Source organism: Malaclemys terrapin, chromosome 9 (assembly GCF_027887155.1).
Source record: "Malaclemys terrapin pileata isolate rMalTer1 chromosome 9, rMalTer1.hap1, whole genome shotgun sequence".
In the NCBI taxonomy this organism is placed as follows: Eukaryota; Metazoa; Chordata; order Testudines; family Emydidae; genus Malaclemys; species Malaclemys terrapin.
Genome location: NC_071513.1, coordinates 42,800,881 through 42,822,078, shown reverse-complemented (window position 1 = coordinate 42,822,078; position 21,198 = coordinate 42,800,881). Strand labels below are relative to the sequence as shown.

Below are 21,198 nucleotides of genomic sequence, written 5' to 3'. Positions count from 1 at the left end.
CAATATTCAATAATGACGTGGCAAGGACTATTTTAGTTTTTCAATGGGCATGAGAAGGAGGAAATGTGATCCAGATTTCTATGCTCTTAGGGATGGAGTTTGAGTCCCACTCCAGAGAGAAAAACCCTGAACTGAATGTCTGTGCTCTCCTGGAACTAACCCCTTCTCCTTTACAAACCTCTGCTTTGTCCATTCCCAACCGAGTAGATCCCCTCCCAGATGTAATGTAGATGTTTAAAGGTGACTTTTTGAAGGGATTTGGGTTTGTTTCATACATAAAGAAAGCGAGAAAGGTGTTATTTTCCTTTCCCTGCCCCTGCCAAAATAGATTTTTGCTTATGTTTTAATTTAGCAATAGCAGGAGTCTCACACTTCAAATGAAGGTGCAAGTAATTTGAGACTTAAACAAAGACATCCTTTCTCCCAAGCATTCATTAGGCTCCAAAGTTAAATGGTTGTGGACAAAAACGAAGTTATAAACAAGCTGATTGATATCCCTTCCTTTCTCAATAGCCGCAACCAGGGGCATGCACAAGGAGGGGCAAGCAGACGCACGCCCCGCACTCAGTAATCAGCCGGGGGCACAGAACTTCTCTGGTCCCAGCGAGTTCCTGCCGGGGCTGGACTGGTGAGGGCCAGCGAGCTCCTCAGGGGCGGGGGATGGGCATGGGCACAGAATGTGCCCCTCCAAAAGGGATCAAATTTAAATTCCTGCGCATACCCCAGGCGGCAACTTTCAGTCTCTTCCCTCTTGTGATGTTATCATTTCATTAGTTTCCAGTAAACGTAGAGTCCTACAAGCTAATGGGGACCTAAGTTTCTAATGTATATAGGAAATCGGGGGGGGGGGAATCACTTTAAAAAAAATGTCGTTCAGGCTAAGCCTTTTTTGAATTTGACTGCGGCAAGACAGTGGCATGGGAGGACAGTTCTCCAGATCAATAAATATGTGCAACACTGCCCCCCTGTAAGAGAGTCAATCCAAAGAAGGTTTGTTTAGGTGTGTCTAAAGAAGGGCTGGGGAAGACACAGGTGTCTTTTAACCCTTTCTGTGCCTGTTTTTAGGGTAGCACTTTCTATACCTCCAACATTGCATTGCCAAAATATTAATTCTTTTCAGTGTTTAACACATGCCACGGCAAGTTTGGGGTTAACCTACCTGCAGTTCAAAGATGCTTGTAATATGGCTGATGAAACTGTTTTCAAAGTTCTGCTTCAGCGTTTCAAACATGATCAACTGTTCTGCTATGGCCTGCAGCTTCCGGTAACCTTGAGTTAAGGAGGAGACACGGCTGACATAACGAGAGACTGCATATGCAGCGTTGTGCCCAAAGACACATCAGTCATGAAAGTGACAAATATGACAGGTCTCAGAGATGTGCAATTTTGAAGAAATACTCTAATCCAAACCCCAAAGGAGTGAAATATTCACTGCAGCACTAAAATAACAAGGGCAGTGCCTGAGTTTAAAAACTATGCATGTAAAGTACACCGCTAGCTGTCCATCTTCATGTGCAAATATCCAGTTTCTGTACGATGCAATCACTGCCCTTTCATGCACAAATGAAGCATATCACTGCACCCATGGGGTTTTCAAATCAGACCCACGCTGTATTATTCTAAAGGAGAAAATAATTCCCCAACACTCATATAAATACTGTACAACTGGGCTGCCTTCGGTTCTCCGTTAAAAACAAGCTTCTGTTAGCTCCTTTCCTAAATATAAGACCAGATAAGCAGTCAGCATATAGATGACTCCTGGCTCCAACGTATTTAGGGAAAAGGGTGCCAAAGCTTAACTTAAGCTTGCTCTAGCAATGCTTTCCCCTACCCTATAACATATATAGACAGAGAGTGGGCTGACTAATTCTATGACCTGGAGGAGTAGAACCCTTTCCTTCTGATTCCTTTCTTCACAAATATGCACTGATGGGGCTGGCCTGGCAATCCCAACCTTTACCCTGGCTGTGAAAACAGCAAGTCCAGGATGACAGGCAACACCAGAGTGTGCTTTTAAGGTCTCTCTGAGGTTGATCCTGAAGGTCTTAGCAGAGTAACCTCCAGCATGTCTCCTAGAAGCCATGAATCCCTTACAAGTAACTCCCTCAGCTAACATCCGGCACTGGCACCATCCACTGTCAGAAGGCAGGATACTGGGCTAGATGGACCATGGGCCTAACCCAGTATGGCTGCTCTTATGTTCTTAACATGTACCCCACCACGCTAGTCCACATTCAGCTCTCCATGGGCATCAGCCCTGTGCCACTGAAGATCCCAATGCCCCAAACTGGCAGGTCAAGGCCACTCAGGAGTGGAATGCCACTGACGGTCATCCCAAGTAAATGACTGAGAACAGAGCTCACTGAGGATGTGGGGAGATGAAATTTGGTGAGGAGATAAAAGTTTGAGGTTTTGTTTCCAGTCTAACACGGGTTTGTGTTGAAGTAGGAAAGCAGGATACACATCCCTCACATCAGAAAATAAAGTGAAGTAATGTCCCGTGAGTGTGTGGCAATTCAGATTGGACTGGAGGAGAACAGACAAGTCAAGTGAAGCCTGGGAGTGGTGGAAAGGTCAGGTCAAACGCAGGAGGTTCCTGCACTGTAGCCAGTTTTATGTCTGAGAATGCTGACACCCAAGGAGGTGAAGTAACTTGAACAATGAGTCTGGGATCTCATACTCATTCCTTCCAGGATTTTGCTCCAGTTGAGTGCTAGAATTCAGGGCTTCCTTCTGTTTTGGAGCTTTACCTCAGCCAACCTGCAGGTGAAGGGTATGGGGCAGTCCCTGGAAATCCTGGAGGCCATGGTTCAGAGGAGGACCTCACGGCCCAGTGACTCAGTGAGCCTATGCGAAGGTTGGACAATACAGTGCTGTGCTCTGTGGACAGCTCACATGACTGTAAGTCAATGGTGCTGATAAGGCACACAAGGCGTCAGTTAGCTTCTACTCCTACTCACCTGGCTGTATCTGAACGTTCATGCAGCTGGAGAGAGCTTCTGCTGCTGCAATGCAGGCCTTCACTTTGCTGGGGCTAGAGAGGTCGCCCCGGCTCAGAGCCTGGCGGTGCTTCTTGCTAAGGTCCAGATTACTCTAATTAAAAACCCAAGAGAACTGATTTAATGCATGCTGTCTTCCTATCCCTCCTCCCCTCACCAGCATCCGAGTTTGGTGTCCTATGCCCTGTGTGCACATATGAAGGATGGGCACGCTCACTGTTTTAAGTGGCACAGTGCTACATTAAACTGCCAGGCTGCATTCCCAGTCAAATGCATCGTGCTGCCATTTCCCCTTCCAAAATAATAGTGCACCATAAAAACAGCAGAGCTCCCGAATGGGGTCATGGCAAGGGAGAGCCTAGGGATCCAAATCACAGAGCAGGGCTCCAGGGTGCTAGGGCCTGTACAAACACATAACACACAGACAGTCCCTGCCCCAGGAGATTACAAGTTAGAGAGGATTATTGAAGGCCATGCAGCCAGAGGCAACTATTTTAGCATCAGATTGCTGCCTCAGCAGCAGTGCGAAAAACTTATGCCACTGTTCTCGTTCCCACGTGACATAGTTATATGGGAATGAGACATAGTGACATACTTATAACAGGAGAGGCAGCACAATCCTGGAAGCTGATTGGCTGGTGAGGAGATAAGAAGAATTTCAGGTAAACATGATCCAGAAAAATCAAACATTTCTCTCCTTTCCCCCACCACAAATATGACCCTTGTTGATAGTAGCTGCATCCTGTGCTGCAATGCAATTAAAGAGTTAATGTTTTAGCTGTCGCTATGCCCAGGAGTGGTGCTGAGAATCTGTGTCATTGCTCATAAAGCACTGGTCTTTGTTGTGAACTCATGGGCCTCTCTGTTCTCCTTTCTGTTGCCTGGTCAGTAGCAGCATGACACATAAAGCTGTCTTTGTTCCATGAGACTCTCTGATTCCAGCCATGTCACCTCTGCTGCACCTGGGCCACACACCCCCATTTTAAATCTGAGCAGTGTGCCCATCACCATAGTATCTAGGCCTCAAAGAACTGCCCGGCTCCCTCACTCCTAAGCCAGACAGGCTGGGAGCCCAGTGGAGGCAGGTCTGGATCAGGCTCCCTAAGCCCAGTGGGAGTCTGTCCCCTGACTTCAATGGGCCATGCATCATTCCCTCTGTGACTTCACCTACCGTGAGGAAGAGAATCTCGCTCATGAGCTTCTCATGGTTGGAGTCTATCTGGTGCAGCAAGGAGTTCCCCTGCTGGATGTGATCCATCTGCTGCTTCACACTCCCCAGCAGCTCATCATAAACTTGCAAGGTCTCCTCCACTTTGTCAACCTCTGCCAGGGCCTCGTCAATGGAGCCCATCAGCAGTGTCACCTGCTTCTCGGAAGAGATGATGGCCTGGAGATTGGCCTGTGAACAAGAGAAGCAGAGTGGTCTGGTACAGCACAATGCTAGTGCAGTGATGGGTGCTGTGGTTGGCTTATATTCACATACACACAGACACTTTGATCACTAGCTAGGATCAAAGACAGGGACTTCTGCAAGAAAGCCACCAGGTCTCTGCCACTTGGGCCAAAACAGAACCCTTTCGGTGGCAATGTGCAACAGTTTGTTAAAATGCCTGCGGTCCACTACTAGAGGTAGACATTCAGTCTCTCTCTCTCTCTCTCTCTCTCTCTCTCTCACACACACACACACAGAGTCAATGTATCCTATTTATACTCAGCTAAGATAAAATGCCTTTGGATTAGTGCCATAGCAGCAGAGGTTTCTGGAGGCCATGCCATGCCATGGGGTTCTGCTGTGTGCCCTGCAAGGTTCTGAGAGTCTGACATGTCCACAGCACCAGCTCAGAATATGAAGCCAAGTGGCATGGCAGCTTCTGAACCACTCATGCAAACACAAGACCCTTCCCTAGATACAGCCTTTGAAGGCCTTGACGTGATATTATGCCAGGGAAATGTCGCACGCCGGGCATGTGTGGAGCACATTCCTTTTGTATTCAGACATGAAGCCAAGCTCCGCGGCATTTTGTAGTATCCACCTTTCTTCCCACTCTGAGGAATTCTCCTGCCGCCTTCAGTGGGGCTGCCGGAGGGAATCCAAGATGACAGTTCATGTGTGGGGCTGTCTCAATTTGTGTGCGGTGAGATTTCATGGGACCTGTGCCATCCAGGGATATGGAGTATCACAAAGTAGGTGCACTCCCATAATAATTTCAATTTAACACATTGTCTAAGGGTCACGTGCTGTTCCAACAGCACAGCCTGGATAGCTAGGTCTTGCACTGGAGAGATCCATTGGATTGAGAGAGGAAGTGAACAGACCTTCCTCCTCAGGCAGGGGAGAGGTTCTGCTTCTGTATATCCAGTTTAAGGCCATGTCCATAACACGCACATGTGCTCTCAGCCTCACACACCCCAAAACCCACAAAGGAAGGCTCTATGCTGATTTCCCTCCAGCCTGTCCACACTTCAGCTCCTCAATGCAGTTCCCTGGGCTCTCAGATTCCAGGCAGCTGCTGCAGAGTGCCCCACAGCCCCTAAGGTAGCTGCTGCCCCAGAGAGATGGTGGAGAGCAGGAGGCCCTGTAAGAGCCCCATCCACTACCAGCCCAAGGAGGAAAAAGGAAATAGCAACTCCAGCAGAGTAGCTGGAACCGCCACAGCTACCTCCTCGAGTAGACTCCACAAAGAGCAGAAGAAAGAAGGGTGCTGTAGGGCTGGTGATGGCACCTGGTTTTCCTACAGGGCCCTGGGTGCTCTGCTACTTCCTGCTCCTTGTGGGGGGACACACTGGGGGCAGCAGCAATGACTGGCTCATTGCTCTGCTGGAGCTCTTGCTCCCCTCCACTTGCCAAGGGTGAGTGTGGACTCCGGGGCGCTATGTGATCCTATAGACAGCTCTCCCTATGGCCATATTTTTCTGCATTCCCACAAAAGTATCTGACCCAGGCCATTATGAGGAGGCATGCAAATTCTGAGCCAATAGCCACCACACACATGGTTTCCTATGTGTTACCCCGCTGAGCTGTTTTGATGGTGGAATTAATGAACAGTTAAATCACGCATGACATGTACATATATATAAGAAAATGGGAGGCACTATTAGCCTCAGGAGGTCTTAGACATTTGCTTTGACAGGCCATGGAGCTATAATTGCTTGTTAATCATCACGGACAAGATCTATGAGGGATTAACTGGTTTTGAAATGGTAATTGAATCGTAGCCACTGGTTGAAGCACCATGTTGGGTATCAAATAAGATAATCGATAGACACAGGCCTGGGAGGATTGAACAGGCCTGGGAGGATTGAAGTTTCTGGTCTGTTGTTTTTCTGTCTTTTAAATGAGTTTGTCTTTGTTAATATTAAAATTAGGTGATAAGTTTTTTATTAAATAAAAAGCAACATCAACAGAAGCATCTGTGCCCCCACAGTAAACACAGGCAGTGCTTTGCAACCATGAAGGCCACAAAGGAAAGGAGACAGAGGTTCTGTAAATCAACAAGAGGCCTGGCTTCCTAGAAAAGTTAGAAGGGGCTGTGTGATGGGGTATTCACCCCAAGCCAGAAAGGAAGGGGTTAAAAGCAGCCTAGGGAGGCAGTGCAGGGAGCAGCCAATCAGAGAGAGGCTGCACAGCGCAGCCAATCAGGGCCCAGCAGGCTCACATAAAAGGGAGCTGCTGGGCAGACTAGGATCAGTTACTGTGGGGAGCCTAAGGAGAGAGGACTGTGTTCCTAACAGACTGCAAGAAGGTAGTACCTTGGACAGAGCAGTTGCTGGCTGGCTGCTGGCACTTGCGGATTGGAGGCCCTGAGAAGAGTACAAAGAAGGTGCTGGGTCCCATGGGGAAGTGGCCCAGGAAACTGAAGCAGCTCTGCTGGTGAAGTTAAAGAGAGGCAGTGGGAGCCAGGGTCCCTGGAGTAGTGGGTGGGCCCAGGTCCCCTCCTCTCACCACTGGGAGAGTGGCTGGACAATAGAACTGGGAGATACTCCTCCCACACACACCCCTGCACAGGAACACAGATGGCGACATGACTGGAGGGCTGAGTCATGAAAGGACATTGCCGTTCCTCGACTGAGGTGAGTCTGTAGGAGGAGAAAGCGCTGGGATCGGCACTACCAGGAGAGGGTGTGCTGGCTGAGAAAGCTAATCTGTGTGATGGTGGGCAGGAGGTGCCACTCTGGTGAGGGAATTCTGTCACAAGCTGCCCTAGACCCAAAGAAGGTCAGTCTACAGAGCCTCACTGAAGGAAGATCTCATTTCTGCTCCCCTGAAGGGAGCAAGGCCGCCACTTCCTGCAGCTCCCATTGGCCGGGAATGGTGAACCGCAGCCACTTGGACCTGCTGGGGGCCATGCCTGCAGATGGTCAACGTCAGCAAACTGTCTCGTGGCCCACAATCAGATTACTCTGATGGGCTGCAGGTTGCCCACCACTGCCATAAGGGCACCAGGCATACCTGTCTGTCCCACACATGGTACCATTTTAGGAGAGGCATGGCTTGAAGCTGGTGGGCTTGGCCTCAGCCATAGACAAAAAGACCCACAATGGAGCAGGGAAGATTCAGTAGAGTCCTAAATGAAACAAAGACCTGAAAACTGGGCAAGTAGCCTGCCACTCACTCCTTGAACTCTAATGAAGCCATGTATGAAGAGAAAAGAGGGCAAGCTTTTCCACAAGCACCTGATGAGAGTGATGACAGAAACCACTGAGCTTCTGCTTGTTCAACACCCCCTGACCCTCGAACACTCGAAAGGAACTGAGTAGCATTTGGGGCTTTGTGTGTGGCTCCATGACGGTTCTTATCTCAAAGACCCACAAAAACTAAGGCAGGCAACTTTTTCCTCCTGCTCTGAAATTTCTTGGAAGCTGCCAGGAAACAAACCAGTGTAATTTCCCCATTGCTGCTCAGCTGCCTTTGAGTCTCAGATTTCCAGCTTCACTGCAGTAGCTCCAGGCTATGCTCCACAAGGTTCCAACTGACATTTTGTTTTTTATTAAGTGCTACTAAATTATAGCCATAAACCTCCAGCAAGCCTGTCACTGCTGTCCCTTTCATTTTCTTATTAGGGCTTTTCAGAGCCTTGGGGCTTTGCCTTTAGCAAAGCAGCACCAATCAAACTGGCAGGAGAACTGCTAGAAGGGACAGCTCTCTAGAGAAATATTGCTCAGGTAATGATAATAACTCTACTGCATGAGACATCTCTGAGTTTCAGAAACTCATGTGGATTTAAGAATGCCCTGGAAATCAGCAAGTGAACTAGGGTATCAAGGTATGAACTGGAGCTCCACGCCTCACAAATACAATGGCCACCATCTCACTCGTCACAACATTTTAGCAACATTTTGTTAATGTTTACAAAGTGCTTTGAGATCCCTAGAGGAAAGGTGCTCTAAAAGAACAAAGTGTTTATTGTTATGCTGTAGGAAGTATATGAGCAGATGCATGACTCGGTTGTACACAATAATATTAATACTTATTGATAAATGACACATTTATATTTATCAAAAGAATAAGTGTTAATAATTATGTATCAATTAATGGTCCTATAAATAAAGCACTCTGCAGCTCCTTTCATTTCCAAGAACTTAACCAATATTTATTATGTACCCTTGGAAGATAGGTATTGCTGCCCCTAATTTACTGATGGGGCAATTGAGGCACAGAGCAGTTATGTGACTTGACCAGGGAGCACACAGATGTTTGCTGTTAGAAACAGACCTCAGGAGTTCTGCTTCTCAGATCTAAGGACTACATACCAAAGCACAAAGAAGACACGCTGGTATGAAGCAACATAGAAACACAAGTGCAGAATAGAGCAAACATAAAGGAACACAAAGCAAAATGGATTTAGGATTTTGTGGATTCTGATACATTTTAGGTTATTTCTTCTATTGTGTGGGGTTTTTTTTAAGTTATTTAACTATAAAATCCAGTGGAGCCAGAAATATTGCTGTAGTGTAAGTGCTCTAAACAGGCATTTCATCATGTTCCCTCCAGTACTTAGAGACATAGGATGTCTTCCAGGGAAATGTAATAAAATACAGGAACATAAATAAATGGAATAAAACACACCAGCTTTTTCTTTTCCACATGCAGTGTCTCCTGTTATGAGCCTCTTACCTGTCAATAATTCCCTTGCTCTTTTACATGCTTCCTCATCCCCTTGCTGCTCCCTCAATTCCATTCTTTCCTGGTCCTCTCCTCCCAGCCTTCCCACTCTCCATGTCTCTTGGGCCTTGTCCTCACTGGGTTTTTACCTCAGGAAAGTTCACACATGCTAGCAGCCCCCCAAGGTAAAAAAGGCACCTTTTTGAGCAGTGAAAACAAGCCCTTAGAGTCCCCACCTCCTTCCCTCTCTTGTCCCAAAGAACTCCATCTCTCCTATGCTCTGCCCTTCAGTTTTACCCCCTTCCCCTCCCTCTCTGACATTGTAATCCCACTCTCATAGTTTCTCTCCTCCCCTCTCCCCTTGCTGGGCTGCTGCCTTTGAATGTCTATTTCCCCCTCTTCCTTTTCCTTATCCTCACCATAGTGGCTGCTGATGCCCTTGAGTGCGCGGAGTGGGTCCCTTGTCTTTCTGTCCTCCTTGTGCCATCTACCTGCAGCCATGCTAGCTCCTCCACTTCGCTCTCCTCCCTCACGGCACTGGGAGCCCAATGGACAGGGAGACCTTGCTTTCAGGAGCGGCCCTAGCACCACTGGCGGAAGTCTGGTTGCCTCTCTTTCAGGTACTCCAAACAAACCAAAGGACCTGTATACATGAGCTATCTTTATGGGCCTGGGAAATACCCATGGTTTTCATGAGACATCATAGTGATGAATGTAACAGAAGCTGGTGTGTGCTGATCCCTGCCATGTATTAACCGTTTATAACTTGCCCCAAGTCATTTAACTGTTACCTAGAAATACACCCCATTCTCCTGGCAGCACTGCCATGCGCTGGAGAAGCAATGTCTTTGAACTCTTTAGAGGAAGGGTAGAGGTATTTACTGCAGCAACACCCTCTGACAGCTGATCTCTGCTGCAGACTAAGGGTGTGTCAACACACAACAACTCAGCTTTCAACTCAGGTTAGCAGCTTGAGTTCAAGCCTATATGAGAACTCAAGGAGCTAACCCATTAAAAGCTGAGTTGCCCTATCTTCACTGCTATTTTAACCCAAGTTAGCTAGCACAGGTAAGCTGATTTGAGTTAAGAGCAGACTTTTTTTTTTGCAGTGTAGACACACTCTGTTACTTTGAGGGCAGCTTCCAACGGGGGCTATTTACCTGTTCTCCCACCCAATGAAAGAGAGCCTGGGGCGGTGCAAAGCACTGTTAAATTAAAGGCAGTGACAACATTCCCACTGACTTCAGTGGGACAAGCTTTTGGCCCTAAATTGCTTTGTATCCTAATAATTGGCTTCTTAGCTCAAATAAAAAAGCCAGAGCTCTCAATGGGCCTCATCCAATTTCCAGTTAAGTTAATGGGATTCTTTTCCTTGACTTAGGTGGAGTTGCCAGGACTTAAGCAAATACCCAAGATGAATATCAGAAAGCCTCAGACGTCTTGCCCCTCACCTCATCCAGCACTTGGAGGTCTTTGCTCAACTTCTCTGCAAAGGCCATGGAATTATTCACTATCGGCTCATACTCCTCCATTAGCTTCAGCATGTCAGCCGTTTCCTTTGGTGTCATCTCCTGGTAGGCACTGTGCTCAGCCTGGTCCCCAGCCTCTGCGCTGGCGTTTCCAACCTCTTGTAGACTCTGTTTCCCTGTGTGCATGGGGGAGATGCATGGATACCACAGCATTCTAGTTACTTCATTGTATCTACCTTTCCTTTCTGCGGAGTCGAATCAGTTCCAATCACTCACAAGTGACATGGGTACAACAGTCTTAGCCTACTTCCCAGGTGATATTTATTTATATTGGAAGAAAATCATGGCATGTCCCATCTGTCTCTGGGGAGGCGAGGCTCAGGGCTGGGCTAGCAGGACACTGTTGCAGGTCAGGCCTAAGGCATGTGGGCAGAGCAACCCTAACCTGGAGTCTAGTTGTGCTCCTGCCTGTTCCCACCCGAAGCAAGGGAAAGCCCACATGGTGATGAGGTATCTAGAGGGCACCTGCAGGATCCCAGAGATGCCCCCACCACCCCAATATCCTCAGATACACTGACAGACACATCCAAGAGAAAGATTCACCCCCATGCATCTCAATAGACGCACTGATTGGTAGCATTCCCCCAATAGGTGGATTGCCTCTTTTTAAGCTGATGCTGTTCCCCACCGCCACACCTTGTCCAGCCCAGATACAGCCATTAGAGGCAAGATAAACTGTCCATTTTTCATCCCAGCCCAGTACTTTCTCCATGTGGCAACAGTCATGGGAATAAATGAGCCTGCTCTATAAATACTCTCTTAAGCCTGAACTCCCTGGATGAGTGATTCCTTCTCTCGCTGTCTGTGACTGTCTCTCACATTTCATGCAGCAGGCCCTCGATCTCCCCTTCCCTCCCCCTGAACAGGGCCCCTCTTCCCTGCTGTCACTGGGAATAAAATGAGCTTTGCCCCAATCTGACCTTTCCACCAAACTAACAAGGTGACAGCGAGGGGAAGAAGGAGATCCCACTAATTATCCACACCTATACAATTGTGAAGCCGTGCCTTAGCAGCCAAAGTATATCCAGCAGAGGCACATTTATCTGACTTCTGACCAACCAACAACCCTCATTAACTAAAAGACAGCCATAAAGAAGATGTGTGTCTCTGGCAGCCAGGGCTGCTGTGCAAGAGTCAGAGGGGAGGAAAGAAGAAAGCATGTGCTCAAATTGCTGTAACTAAAGGTCCTGTTTAGCTTCACTCTTGCTGGCCAAGACTAGCTCTGTTACACAGACTGTTTCTGTGGTCTGAATCTGATTTCTCTGGGTAAGGCCTGTCGGCTTGTGAACCCAAGACTGCAGAGCTGGCAGATAACAAACACTGCTTTGCTACTGTCCAGTAGGAGCTGAAACCAACTTGCACTCCACTGCCCACAACCTGCTGCCAACACAGACCTCAGGAAGTCTCAACTGAAGGGGTCCGACAGGCAGCAGCCTGATAGCTCCTGATTGGCTCACCATCCTGTATAAACCCACGGGGCATTCCAGGAAGTATCCAGGCAGCAGTGTGACTCTCCTGTAGCTACCTTTCCTATTCCTGCCCTTGAACTCCTGTCTTTGATCTTGGCTTGATCAGACTTTGCCTAAAATGTGACTCGGAGGCTGATCCAAATCCTTGGCATCAACCCTGGCCTGGATCTTGACTACAAACTCCTCTGCTACTCTAAGCCTCAGGTTTGATGCTGCTTGTGACTGCCCTTTCTGGATCCTGACACTTCCTCTGTTCTTTTCATTACACCATGGTTGCCTTAGATTGCTTTAAGGTGAAGTCATGGGTATGTCCTTCAAGGAAAGGCAGCCTTTTGACAAGCAGGGGAAAAATGGTACCTGTTCTGGAGCACAGTTGGGGCAATCTGTTAAAAAATCCCTCCTCCCCAATCCCTCCCCCCCAATCCCCAATACTGACTCCAGTCAGGAGGGTCACAAAAAATGCCAGGGTCCCACAAAGCATGACAGGAATAAGGAACTGAAGCTTACAGGGATCAAGGCAGAGAAAGCCACTCCGCACAAGTGTGATAAGAAGCCATAATTACCTTCCAGCATGCAGGAGGGGATGCTAACAAATGCAATGCTGCTGGAGAGGTATCGTCGGTTCAGCTTCCACAAGCATCTGATAAAGGCATTCTTCTCGTCAGCACTGACAGCTGTCCACTTGTAAACCTTATCAAACTGCAACTCAAACTCCAGACATTCCTAGACACCAATTACAAGAGCTGCAATTAATTACGTTGCTGGCTATAACACATTTACTGTATGCTATGTGATACAATTTAACAAATGTGCTGAATACTGTAAAAGAGAAGACATCCTATGTAGCTAATGCAGCAGGCTCCAGTGTCAAATTGATTGCTAAGCAAACGGAGCATGGGATGAGCAATTTTGGAGGGCTGTAGCTCTGAGATTAGGATTTTTAATGCTACCACAAGGTCACATTGCAAATGAAGAGTCTGAAATGGAGTTAATCTGAATTGAGTTCACTGATACAGAGAGTAACTTGATTTTAACAGTTCAATAGCAATGAATCATGTCTGCATCCATGGGCGCTGATTGTGTCTGCTCTCATAATCCAAGATGTGTTGGGCATGGCTAGCAAATAGAGGAGTGCTCTCGAAAATTCAGATGCTGCTGTAGGTCTTGGTGATTCAGCTTGCAGGTAGGGCAGGTGCGGCCCATTGAAGCCAAGATCCTGATAGCTTGTGGGATGGTAGTGCAGCCTAGTGGATAGTCCTGTAGCCTAGGACTTGAAGGAGCTGCGTTCTGTTCCCTGCTTGGGTATTGAGTCATAGAATCATAGAATATCAGGGTTGGAAGGGACCTCAGGATGTCATCTAGTCCAACCTCCTGCTCAAAGCAGGACCAATCCCCAGACAGTGAGTGATCGTAGGCAAGTCAATTCAGCTCTTTGTATCTAATTTTCCCCATCTGTAAAATGGGGATTACATAAAGTGTTTTAAGATCTACAGATAAGAAGAGCTAGGCATTATTATGAACCAGATTTTCATACTCATCTTGCTACCTCCCCTACTGTTTGTTACCCACTACTAGTTGTGTCATGTCAATGTTCTATGAGCATTGATGGAGCTGCAGAGGCATATCTGTGGGACGAAGTTAGCCAGAAGTCTTATTACCTTGCCGGCAGATCAGCCCTCTGGTATGCTTCATGCTCCTTGGGAGATGGCCTGAGTCTCTGAGTCATGTGTTCATACAGTTTCTGGCTGGTCGTCACTGATGCAATTTTTCCTTGAGGTACCCTTTTGTTGGGAGAGTTCCCCCTTTTATAGAACTTAATTTCCCATCAGAAGGCACAAGATGGGATCCAACAGGTAGAGCCACACGGCTTTGTGAATTATAAGCAACGTGCAGAGGGTGAGGGTGTGGCAGATACAGGGATATTTTGGAGACCTGTGATTTTAAAACTACTCTTGGGGCTAAGCCCTCAGAGTAAACACAGAATGTACCTATCCACTGAGGAAATACCCTTATTGGTCCTGACCCAGGCCTGAAATCTGAACCCTCTGTTTCCCCAGCAGTTCAGATCATTGGCAAGAAGTTCCAAAAATGGTTTTCCCCATCCCTGTGCTTAACTCTCTCTGCCATGATGCTGCAGCATGTACAATTCTGTGGAGCATCCTGGAACATTCCTGACATTCCCTGCTTCATGCTAAGGAAAGGACACTTTGTGGAAATATGCAAGCACACTCCAGCAACAGTGAAAGGGTGAGGAGCAAGCCAGCATCTCCTTTAGGGGCATTTAATTTGGCTTGAACTTGTGCCATGGTACTAAAAGAGAAGCAAATAGTGTAATATGATCTTTATTTGCTCCAATTCTTGTATATACTTTCCCCTTCCTCTAGTCCAAAGCAGGGGAAAGCTCTAAAGGCAGTTTTTAAAAAACAATCCCTGCCGTTTACCCCAGCTTCACTGGTTAGCAAGCTGAAAAGGGGAAGCCCTGGGTACCAGAGAAAAAAATGTCAGTTCCCCCTTGTAATGGGGTGGCTTGTCCCTTAATGTCTGGAGGGCCGGGGGCTAGCCAAAACTGATTAATGAAGGAGGGCTAAAAAACCCCAAACTAATGGAAGAGAGACACTGAACTGAGGTTGGAGCCTGGAAGCCCAGTATATATCTGAGGACATTAAAGTGGACCCCAGGTACGGAAATGTTTTAATTTCCTGTTGAGTGTGTTTGAGGAGCCCTGAAGAAGGGGAAAGCAGAGGCCACAAGTGGGTGCTTGGGTGGTGCCCAGCCCTGTTACACCCCTTTTTAGCCCTTCAATGACAATTAAAAAGAAGAGCAAAGGAACTGCCAATCCATCACAGATCAGGGGTGCCTCTGGCTCCTGTCCCTGACTGTGACTTAAGCCCTCCTTTTGGTATAGATGCAACAGGACTGCTCTGTGATCAACATAAAGGAGATGCTTCACTGAGGCTGTTGCACACCGACAGATCCTATGGTTATTTCTAGCTCCCAGGCTAACACAGCCTGTGCTGCTTACTGTCACCATCTGGGGGTCTCCTGAAGTCCCAGGCCTGGACTTGGCCAGCTCCATTATAGGGCCCAAAGCTGACTGCTTCTGGGGCATAATGGAATAAGGGGATACAGAGTGATCAGCTTGGAATATTCCACTCAGCCTGGTATCTTCCTCAGCCAGCTCATTAGCACTGCGCTGTCCTAGCTTCCGGGAAGTTTGGAGGCAGCATTCATTATTATTGATCTTAATAATAATAATAATAATAGGCTCAGACTTTATGATGATTTATTCAGTCTTATGACACTTTACAGGGTGCTTTCTAAACACCTGAAAGTGATACATCACGCCCCCACACTGCTTTATAGGCTCACTAGCAGTCTCTGGAACAGCTTGTAGCAGTGCCATCTGCGGGGAATTTATGACCGGCCTGGTTTATAGCACGCCTTATAAGGCGCTATTAAAGCAGGGGGCTATCCAGGAATCGTTTCATAAATATTAATACAATTTTTGTCAAGGGAGCTGTAACTTAAAGCGCAGAAGAATCTGCAATGTCAGGGCTCTGACAGCACCAGGGGAGGGCAGGTTCCTCATGAAACACAAGCTCGGTGTACAGGAGCAGGCTGTGAGGTGCAGGGGCTCTTTGGATGAAGCATAAGCTGTAAAAGTCCTTGCAGCCTGCCTGTTTTTGACCATTCACTTTCATTTTGTAGCAGAGGGAGGTTTTCCCAGAGTTGCATTAGTTAAAATGCCCAGTGTTGCTCAGGCTCAGTAATTCATTCTCTGTGGTTTCCACAAGTTGTGTATATGTATCATAGAATCATAGACTATCACGGTTGGAAGGGACCTCAGGAGGTCATCTAATCCAATCCCCTGCTCAAAGCAGGACCAACACCAACTAAATCATCCCAGCCAGGGCTTTGTCAAGCCTGACCTTAAAACCTTCCAAGGAAGGAGATTCCACCACCTCCCTAGGTAACCCATTCCAGTGCTTCACCACCCTCCTAGTGAAAAAGTTTTTCCTAATATCCAACCTAAACCTCCCCCACTGCAACTTGAGACCATTACTCCTTGTTCTGTCATCTGGTACCACTGATAACAGTGTAGATCCATCCTTTTTGGAACACCCTTTCAGGTAGTTGAAAGCAGCTAGCAAATCCCCCCTCATTCTTCTCTTCTGCAGACTAAATAATCCCAGTTCCCTCGGCCTCTCCTCATAAATCCTGTGCTCCAGCCCTCTAATCATTTTTGTTGCCTTCTGGTGGACTCTTTCCAATTTTTGTAGGTGGGGGGGTGAGGGTGGGGGAGGTGGCTCTCTGAGTTTGTTCTGAAGTGGAGGGGATGGTCTGTGTGTTTCTAGTGGTTGATTCACAACAGGTGATGGAGGGATCATTTCTGGGGACTTGGGCTTTTCTCCAGGAAAGGGTGGAATTGTAGCTTCCTGGGAAATACAGTGTCTTTCCTAGGGGCATTAGGGGGTGGACTTGCAGTATTTCCTTTCTGGAAGATTGGCCCATCAGCAGACTTGATAACAAAACTTTGACTGGTATAGCTGAAGGTGCAGCACCCAGCCCATATAAGCAGGGAGGCCATCCATGCTGATTCTCACAATCCTGTCTCTGCATCCTACAAGCTGCCCTCACAGGACAATTCAAGTGTCCTGAATGGACTTATGATGGGGCGTCTACCCTGCACAGGCGGTGAAAGGGTTAGTGTAGGTGTGAGAGGCCAATTAACCCACCTGGTTGCACCTCGAGGGTGGGCCAAGCTTAGTTATAGATGAAACCCAGCTGGGGAGGAGCTGGTTGGTGCTATGAAGAGAGGAAGTGTAGTGCACAAGGAGGCTGCAGGGAGAAAGGGAAGGAACTCTGCAGTTTGTCTGTGGGTACTGAAGGGTAGAGAGACTGGCATGGTCAGGGAAGGGGCTCTGGGGGAAAGCTGGTCTTGGGAATTTCTCCTGAGTGGTGAGGTCTGGTGAGAGGCCAGGAGAGATGTGGAGCAGGCTCTGGTGCTGGTTTTGTACAGTAGGGCAGGATCTGGACTTCCAGGGAGAGAGCTCTGGGAGGTGTTCAGCTGTAATGTAAGAGAGATGAAAGAACAAGGTCCAGGAGGGCAGAAGTTGGGTTAAGTTTGTACTGTTGGTTTGGAATTTTATGGATGGGGATTCCAGGGGAGAGCCCTGTAAGTTCTGGCCCTGAGAGAAGGGTGAACCTAGTGAGGCTATGAGGAGAAGGCCTGCAAAAAGTCTTTAGTAGAAAGAAGTCCAGGAGGCAGCAGCGAGGAGTCTGATAGAGCTGACCTTGGTTGCTGGTACGAGGGCCTGGGGAAGGTGATCATAGAATCATAGATTATAGGACTGGAAGGGACCTCGAGAGGTCATCGAGTCCAGTCCCCTGCCCGCATGGCAGGACCAAATACTGTCTAGACCATCCCTGATAGACATTTATCTAACCTACTCTTAAATATCTCCAGAGACGGAGATTCCACAACCTCCCTAGGCAATTTGTTCCAGTGTTTAACCACCCTGACAGTTAGGAACTTTTTCCTAATGTCCAACCTAGACCTCCCTTGCTGCAGTTTAAACCCATTGTTTCTGGTTCTATCCTTAGAGGCTAAGGTGAACAAGTTCTCTCCCTCCTCCTCATGACACCCTTTTAGATACCTGAAAACTGCTATCATGTCCCCTCTCAGTCTTCTCTTCTCCAAACTAAACAAACCCAGTTCTTTCAGCCTTCCTTCATAGGTCATGTTCTCAAGACCTTTAATCATTCTTGTTGCTCTTCTTTGGACCCTTTCCAATTTCTCCACATCTTTTTTAAAATGCGGCGCCCAGAACTGGACACAATACTCCAGCTGAGGCCTAACCAGAGCAGAGTAGAGCGGAAGAATGACTTCTCGTGTCTTGCTCACAACACACCTGTTAATGCATCCCAGAATCATGTTTGCTTTTTTTGCAACAGCATCACACTGTTGACTCATATTTAGCTTGTGGTCCACTATAACCCCTAGATCCCTTTCTGCCGTACTCCTTCCTAGACAGTCTTTTCCCATTCTGTATGTGTGAAATTGATTTTTCCTTCCTAAGTGGAGCACTTTGCATTTGTCTTTGTTAAACTTCATCCTGTTTAACTCAGACCATTTCTCCAATTTGTCCAGATCATTTTGAATTATGACCCTGTCCTCCAAAGTAGTTGCAATCCCTCCCAGTTTGGTATCATCCGCAAACTTAATAAGCGTACTTTCTATGCCAATATCTAAGTCGTTGATGAAGATATTGAACAGAGCCGGTCCCAAAACAGACCCCTGCGGTACCCCACTCGTTACGCCTTTCCAGCAGGATTGGGAACCATTAATAACAACTCTCTGAGTACGGTTATCCAGCCAGTTATGCACCCACCTTATAGTAGCCCCATCTAATTTGTATTTGCCTAGTTTATCGATAAGAATATCATGCGAGACCGTATCAAATGCCTTACTAAAGTCTAGGTATACCACATCCACCGCTTCACCCTTATCCACAAGGCTCGTTATTCTATCAAAGAAAGCTATCAGATTGGTTTGACACGATTTGTTCTTCACAAATCCATGCTGGCTGTTCCCTATCACCTTACCACCTTCCAAGTGTTTGCAGATGATTTCCTTAATTACTTGCTCCATTATCTTCCCTGGCACAGAAGTTAAACTAACTGGTCTGTAGTTACCTGGGTTGTTTTTATTTCCCTTTTTATAGATGGGCACTATATTTGCGCTTTTCCAGTCTTCTGGAATCTCTCCCGTCTCCCATGACTTTCCAAAGATAATAGCTAGAGGCTCAGATACCTCCTCTATTAGCTCCTTGAGTATTCTAGGATGCATTTCATCAGGCCCGGGTGACTTGCAGGCATCTAACTTTTCTAAGTGATTTTTAACTTGTTCTTTTTTTATTTTATCCGCTAAACCTACCCCCTTCCCATTAGCATTCACTATGTTAGGCATTGCTTCAGACTTCTCGGTGAAGACCGAAACAAAGAAGTCATTAAGCATCTCTGCCATTTCCAAGTTTCCTGTTACTGTTTCTCCCTCTTCACTAAGCAGTGGGCCTACCCTGTCTTTGGTCTTCCTCTTGCTTCTAATGTATTGATAAAAAGTCTTCTTGTTTCCTTTTATTCCCGTAGCTAGTTTGAGCTCATTTTGTGCCTTTGCCTTTCTAATCTTGCCCCTGCATTCCTGTGTTGTTTGCCTATATTCATCCTTTGTAATCTGTCCTAGTTTCCATTTTTTATATGACTCCTTTTTATTTTTTAGATCGTGCAAGATCTCGTGGTTAAGCCAAGGTGGTCTTTTGCCACATTTTCTATCTTTCCTAACCAGCGGAATAGCTTGCTTTTGGGCCCTTAATAGTGTCCCTTTGAAAAACTGCCAACTCTCCTCAGTTGTTTTTCCCCTCAGTCTTGATTCCCATGGGACCTTACCTATCAGCTCTCTGAGCTTCCCAAAATCTGCCTTCCTGAAATCCATTGTCTCTATTTTGCTGTTCTCCCTTCTACCCTTCGTTAGAATTGCAAACTCTATGATTTCATGATCACTTTCACCCAGGCTGCCTTCTACTTTCACATTCTCAACGAGTTCCTCCCTATTTGTTAAAATCAAGTCTAGAACAGCTTCCCCCCAGTAGCTTTTTCAACCTTCTGAAATAAAAAGTTGTCTCCAATGCAGTCCAAGAATTTGTTGGATAGTCTGTGCCCCGCTGTGTTATTTTCCCAACATATATCCGGATAGTTGAAGTCCCCCATCACCACCAAATCTTGGGCTTTGGATGATTTTGTTAGTTGCTTGAAAAAAGCCTCATCCACCTCTTCCACCTGGTTAGGTGGCCTGTAGTAGACTCCTAGCATGACATCTCCCTTGTTTTTTGCCCCTTTAAGCCTAACCCAGAGACTCTCAACACTTCCGTCTCCTATGTCCATCTCTACCTCAGTCCAAGTGTGTACATTTTTAATATATAAGGCAACACCTCCTCCCTTTTTCCCCTGTCTATCCTTCCTGAGCAAGCTGTACCCATCCACACCAACATTCCAATCATGTGTATTATCCCACCAAGTTTCAGTGATGCCAACAATGTCATAGTTGTATTTATTTAGTAGCACTTCCAGTTCTTCCTGCTTATTCCCCATAAGTGATGCGTGTCCCGGGGAAGGTGATGGGCGTGCCCTGAGAAGAAGAGGACAACTGAGGCCTGGTCTACACTACGAGTTTAGGTCGACTTTAGCAGTGTTAAATCGAATTAAGCCTGGACACATTCACACGACGAAGCCCTTTCTTTCGACTTAAAGGGCCCTTTAAACCGGTTTCTTTACACCACCTCCGATGAGGGGATTAGCGATAAAATCGGCCTTTGCGGGTCGGAATTGGGGTAGTGTGGACGGAATTCGACGTTATTGGCCTCCGGGAGGTATCCCACAGTGCTTCATTGTGACTGCTCTGGACAGCACTCTCAACTCAGATGCACTGACCAGGTAGACACGAAAAGCCCCGTGAACGTTTGAATTTCATTTCCTGTTTGCCCAGCATGGAGAGCACAGGTGACCACACAGAGCTCATCAGCACAGGTAACCGTGATGGAGTCCCAGGATCGCAAAAGAGCTCCAGCATGGACCGAACGGGAGATACGGGATCTGCTCGCCATATGGGGAGATGAATCAGTGCTAGCTGAACTCCGTAGCAGTAAAAGAAATGGCAAAGTATTAGAAAAGGTCTCCAAGGCCATGAAGGACAGAGGCCATAACAGGGATGCACAGCAGTGCCGCGTAAAAATTAAGGAGCTACGGCAAGCCTACCACAAAGCCAGAGAAGCAAATGGAAGGTCCGGGGCAGAGCCGCAAACTTGCCGCTTCTACGCGGAGCTGCATGCCATTCTAGGGGGTGCAGCCACCACTACCCCAACCGTGTGCTATGACTCCGTCAATGGAGAAACACACAGGGAAGAGGGTTCGGGGAACGAGGAAGATGAGGATTGAGGTAATGTAGGTAGCTCACAGCAGCAAGGAAGTGGAGAAACCGGTTTCCCCAACAGCCAGGATATGTTTGTCACCCTGGACCTGGAACCAGTAACCCCCGAACTCAC

At 47.2% G+C, this 21,198-nt stretch overlaps 1 protein-coding gene across 1 annotated transcript in view; it reads right to left on the bottom strand.

Annotated features, from left to right (window-relative positions):
* The window catches only part of LOC128842786 (exocyst complex component 1-like), an 82,366-nt gene that overhangs the window by 47,174 nt on the left and 13,994 nt on the right, over positions 1 to 21,198 (bottom strand). The window contains exons 4-8 of the mRNA XM_054038975.1: positions 12,664 to 12,823; positions 10,554 to 10,747; positions 4,171 to 4,398; positions 2,961 to 3,093; positions 1,160 to 1,269 (exon numbers count right to left, since the gene is read on the bottom strand). Coding sequence (XP_053894950.1) covers positions 1,160 to 1,269; positions 2,961 to 3,093; positions 4,171 to 4,398; positions 10,554 to 10,747; positions 12,664 to 12,823 — 825 coding nt within the window. The remainder of the gene's footprint in view (positions 1 to 1,159; positions 1,270 to 2,960; positions 3,094 to 4,170; positions 4,399 to 10,553; positions 10,748 to 12,663; positions 12,824 to 21,198) is intronic.